Source organism: Glycine max, chromosome 4, assembly GCF_000004515.6.
Source record: "Glycine max cultivar Williams 82 chromosome 4, Glycine_max_v4.0, whole genome shotgun sequence".
Classification (NCBI taxonomy): domain Eukaryota; kingdom Viridiplantae; phylum Streptophyta; class Magnoliopsida; order Fabales; family Fabaceae; genus Glycine; species Glycine max.
This window is the reverse complement of record NC_016091.4, coordinates 42,421,265-42,426,936: the sequence shown is the minus strand read 5'-3', so window position 1 is coordinate 42,426,936 and position 5,672 is coordinate 42,421,265. Positions and strand designations below refer to the sequence as shown.

General features: G+C 30.4%; 1 protein-coding gene across 2 annotated transcripts; it reads right to left on the bottom strand.

The window, feature by feature from the left end:
• Window positions 1–479: 479 nt before the first annotated feature.
• LOC100816458 (uncharacterized) lies at window positions 480–2,734 on the bottom strand. Of its 2 annotated transcripts, XM_006578524.4 has the most exons (3): window positions 2,460–2,734; window positions 1,310–1,771; window positions 480–758 (listed from the first exon to the last, which is right to left on the bottom strand). In XM_006578524.4, exons 1-2 carry the CDS (start codon window positions 2,598–2,600, stop codon window positions 1,328–1,330), a joined length of 585 nt encoding a protein of 194 aa, XP_006578587.1. In that variant the 5' UTR covers window positions 2,601–2,734; the 3' UTR covers window positions 480–758; window positions 1,310–1,327. The 2 variants fall into 2 exon arrangements, with proteins under 2 accessions (XP_006578587.1, XP_003523041.1); XM_003522993.5 differs by lacking the exon at window positions 480–758 and having other exon boundaries at window positions 1,110–1,771.
• Between the last annotated feature and the right edge of the window lie 2,938 nt (window positions 2,735–5,672).

Sequence of the window (5,672 nt, the reverse complement as noted above, 5' to 3'; positions counted from 1 at the left end):
GGACTAAATGATAAAAAATGCTACATATGATCTTCGAGCAACCTTTGTATAGTGTACGATGCTTGATCATCCAAGGGTCGTCAGTTGACTACATTAGTTCATCGGGATGAAGAGGTTGCACGGTTAAAATTCTTGGCATGCATGTCAAGGGTACTGTTCGTATTTAGTCATTAAAAGTTTGTCTCGATAAAAAAACAAATATAACAAAAAAATGCAAGATTTTTTGAATGCTGAATGAAAAATGTAATGAAATTACAATTATGATGTGTTATAAAATAACAAAACCAAATCACATTTTTTAGTGGATTTTTTTTTTTTAACAACACAAGAAGATTCTGTTTTGCATTTCTGCTTTAGGGCTTTATATGTAGCCCCGATGTGTAATAAAATCGAGTTTCAATTTTGCATTTTTGGCAACAGAATTGCAAAAGTATTTTTTGGAATTCGAAATATGTTAGGTGAAAATAGCTTTTTTTTTGTGTGTGTGTGTGTGGGAATAGCAACACCTATTAAACCACACATCCTCGTGATGCAGTGACAAGAGGATGACTCCTATATTTTGGATCTTGTATCAATTGCTTGAAAGTTAGATTCAAGTAGGCTTTTACTCCCTATACCTACTTTATTGCTTTCTGGACCCCAAAGACCTGAACGGACACAAATAACCCTTTCTCTTCCAGACAAGCCTTGGCTCCACCCAATACCACTGTCGATCTAAACACCACTTCGCAACCATCTTACACCACCACCGAACCACCCTAATGCAGGACAACAAATAAAAATACAGTCATTCTAATACATCTTTTATTAAATTTATCATAAACAATAAAATTATGAGCAAAGAATTGTTAAACAAGGAGTAAAATTTACACAATTTTATGATTCCAAATAAATTCCACTAAAACTAAAAAGTGTTACTAATATTTTTCTATAAGCATATAATCGCACATTTGTCCACACTGTATAAAAAAAACTATGTTGCATTTAGTGAAGTACAATAAATTTCACAATAAGATTAGATTTATTATTATATATTTATCTGAACAATAAATGATTTATTAAACTGACTACTAGTGCTTAATTTTACTAATTCAATTAAGAAACATAAATCAGAAAACAGCAATTCATTCACAAGAGACAGAGACACTACTACATTCTGTTGTATGCAACCATTTCCAGTCAATTATTGTCATTTCATTTTTTTTATTACAATTTTTTTACACCAAAAGAAACTGCCATAATCTCTCCTCCTCAATTCTACAACTACAAAGACAAAAAAAAAAAATCTAAGATGAATTCATCCACATACCATTCCCACACCATTCAATCAATCAGCCTCTTGCAAGCCGCCGAGCACGACGGAGCCAACGAAAAGCCCGACGGCTCCGACGCCGAGCGCGGCAGCAACAACAGCCTGGACGGCGACGAGGGTGGCAGAGTCGTCGGGAATGAGCACAATGGCGGCAATGGCAGCGACGAAGGCGGGGAGGGCGGCGGAGGCGAGGAGGGAGGGGGAGAAGCTGGCGGCTCGGTCGAGCAAGCTGAGCAAGCCGAGCTCCTCGGCTTTGGAGAAGACGCCGAGCTTCTCTATGGAAGAGAGCGTGAATCCCAAGTCCTCTGCCTTGGAGAGCAAGCCAGCTTTCTCCACGTTGCTCAAAACCTTCCTCTTCTCTATCTTCTTGAACACGTCCACCTCCACCTCCTCGCTTCCCTCGTAGAATATCCCCGCTCCAAACCACTCCTTCTTCCACTTATCATTGTACTTGTTCACCTACCAAGTTCAATTCCATAACTAAAATCAAATCTTAACCTTTGAGTTTCCACTTAATTCATCAAGGTTGCTGATAGAAGAAGAAGGGAGAAAGAAGAAAAGATTGTGGATTCTAATCTTTCTCGTTAACAAAAATAATTACCATTCACAGACCTATATATATAATTCAGTGTGAAATTATGGGCACCTTGAATTTGAAAAGTTACATCTAAATGTCTTAAATTCTGGTGTTTTACTCCCTCTAGTTTAGTATATTTGAATTCAGTATTCTCTAATTTCTCACTCTCCAGTAACACTAGTGGCAAGTAAGCTTTTTTATTCCCACTAACTTAGGATTCTGTATCCGCCATTGCTCATCACTAGCATTTTTCCGATTAGTAAAACATGTTTATTTTTTTTTTTATTGGTTAAAACTTATTAAAAACCAAACAATCACGAGAAGGAATCATTAAATAAAATGAGACCTATAAAATTTTATAATTTTCAATAGATTTGAACCAATAAAAAAAAAAGCATCTGTGTTTCTAACATTTTTCATACACACAATTTTGAACATACCACTGCTAAATTTGAGATTTTTTAACACAATCTTTTCACGCCACAAATTAGGCATCTCAAACGTGAAATTTGTGGAACTGGACATTTACGAAATAAAAGATTAGTGAGGGATTAAATAAGGAATTTGTACCTTCTTTTTGGGGGCCATGGCGAAGACGGTTAGGGGTTTTCTGGCGGCGGGAGAGGGGAGAGAGCGGAAAGGGGAAGAGAAGGAGTGATTGGTGCGGATGGGTCGAAGGACAGGGGCTGAGGATGTAGCAGGGACCGCCATGGTTGTTGGGACGAGGTTGCGCCTCAGAACCAGAGTGCTTCTTCTGCTTGATATCTCAACTCAGCTGCCACGTGGGACGATGCAGAGGTAGAGACACAAAGGACATTTTCTGTGATAATAATAAGACTAAATATAAATTAGTAGTAACAATCGTGGTGTGTTTTTATGTGACGCGATCTCGTTGCTTGATCTCCACCAATCATTTTTGTCTTAGCTTTATCCTTTATTGGAAACTGATATTTTCTCTCCAGCTTATTCCTCTCTCTTTTTACTTTGTTATACTACAAATGAATTAGAGGTTGAGAAAATTTAGGGATGGATCCAGAAATAAAAAATGAAGCTTTTAGTTGGCCAAAAAAAATGCTAATGTTTGGACTAAATTATATATTTTTTTTATAGTTAGTGTGTAATTTTAGATATGGTTTAATTGATATACATTATGAATATAAAAGTTTTTATTATGCTAATTAATTAATTTTTTAAAAGTAATAACTAACAAATCTACTTATATTTATGATTAAATAATTAAATAATAATTATTATATTATTTATTCCCTTAATTATTCAGTAACCTTTTTACATTAGTCATATCTAAATTAGATCACTTTATAAATTTTTCGTTCAATTATTAATAAAAGTTAATAAAGTAACTAATGATTTACATTTGTGCAATAATGTTTTATTGAATAAAACATTTTGATGAATTTACTAATAATTTTAATATAAATAAATTTTTTATTTTAAATTAATATATCTATGCCTGGGAAATTAATTAAATAAATGTCATCAATGACTTCAATAAAATGCCAAGTTTATTTGGAAGAACTTAGTTATAATTTATTTTAACTCATCTTATCAACCACAGATTGAATTCTTTATTTTTGACTGGCACATTAAAAAATGTGTTATTTGAATTTTGGAGAACTTTGTCATGTTACCTTGGCTCTCTTCTATGGTGTTTTGATAATTTGTAGTCTTCACCCTTCATGTTTTGTTAGTTAGACGGTCTTTTACAAGTACAAGTTGCATTCCTGTTAAATTCTTTCTATCTATATCTAATATATTGTTTTCCTAATTTCCCTGGTCCATATATTTAAGTTATTGTTTTCCATTGGATTATGGTAGATTAGTTTTGATGTTTATTTAATTTCTGGATTATGTCTTTGTCAACTCATTATCGTGTCAGAGAAGACTAGCGATGCTTTGGCAAATTTCCCTGTTTGGGATTCTTTTACAAAGAATTTCTCAAACTAGGGCTGTTTTGGAAATATTTTCCATGGGGTGCTGTTTTTGCACGTACCCAGCATGGGACGCGCCAGTAGAACTGGCGACTTCATGCATGGCGGACAAGTGTTGACTGCTGGAGGGATGCGCTAACCTGATTGGCGATTTGACCATGTATTGCAAAACGCCAGTGGTGTTGGCGCTTTGACCCTGTCTTGTCCCGTCAAGCAGCAGCAGCAGGGCTAGGCAGCTAGGTGCAGGGAAACGCCATTCCCATTGGCGCTTCGTGCCTATTGAAGGCGCTGGTGCCATTGGCGCTTCGTGCTTTTTCTTTCGTTTATAAACTGTGTTTGGCCTTCAATTGTTTGCCTGCGTTTTCGAGTTTACTTGTTATCTGAGAGAGTGAAATATTGTGTGAAGAGAGAACTGCTTGGTTGGTGCTGTTCTTGTTGGTGTTCTTCCATTTTCGTAAAAAATTTGTAAGTTATATATTGAATCTTTTGTATGTTTTTATTTATATAAATATTTATATTCTGATAATAAAATGGTTTTAGGTAGTGTAAGATAATAATTTTGTATAGTTTAGGTAGTGTAATATAATAATTTTGTATAGTTTAGTTTCAATTCTTAATGTTATAGGATAGATTAGATTTAGTTTAAATTTTTTATATGACAAATTAGGAATAATTTTTTATATGGTAAATTAGGAATAATTTTATATGATAGATTAAGTTTAGTTGAAATTTTTTATATAGGTTTAGGTACCGTAATTTAATAATTTTAGATTAGGAATAATTTTAGGTACCATAACGTATTAAGTTTAGATTAGCTTTAGTTTAAATTTTGTATATGGTAGATTACATTTAGTTTAAATATTTGATCATAGATTAGAAATAATTTTATGTATTGTAAATTATTAATTTAAAAATAGGTTTGAATTAAATTTTTATATTACGTTAATTTTAATTTTAATTATTATTAGTTTCATATGTTATGTTTAAATTAGAATAGTTTTAGGTATTTTAAATTATTGATGTTGTATGTTAAATTATTTTACTCGTAATTATTTGAAGTCATTAATTTTGTATATGGTAGATTACATTTAGTTTAAATATTTGTTATGATAGATTAAGAATAATTGTATGTAATGTAAATTAGTAATTTTAAATTAGGTTAGAATTAAATTTTTTATATTACGTTAGTTTTAGTTATTATTAGTTTCATATGTTATGTTTAAATTAGAATAGTTTTACATATTTTAAATTAGTGATGTTGTATGTTAAATTATTTTACTCGTAATTATTTGAAGTCATTAATTTTTTATATGATAGATTACATTTAGTTTAAATATTTGTTATGATATATTAAGAATAATTTTATGTAGTGTAAATTAGTAATTTTAAATTAAGTTAGAATTAATTTTTTTATATTAGTTATTTTATTTATTATATTATTATTATTTAAAGTATTAATTTTTATATGGTAAATTTATAATTAGAATATTTTATGTAGTGTAAATTATTAATTTTAGTTAGAATTAATTTTTTATTACGTAGTTTTTATTTTTAGTTTATATTATGTTTATTAAATATTTAATTTTTATATATTTTTTTAATTTTTATCGAAATTAATATTATTTTATATTTAAATTATATTTGTTGTAATTTAATTTATTTATAGAATATATATGAATTAGGTTATTTGTATAATATATTTTGTTATTGAAATTTAAAAAAATATAATTTCTTATGTATTTTAATTAATTTTTTGTAAATATACTTAATTTGTGTATGTATAATTAATGTATAAATTTTATTGTCAATTAATTGTATTATATTTTATTTTGTA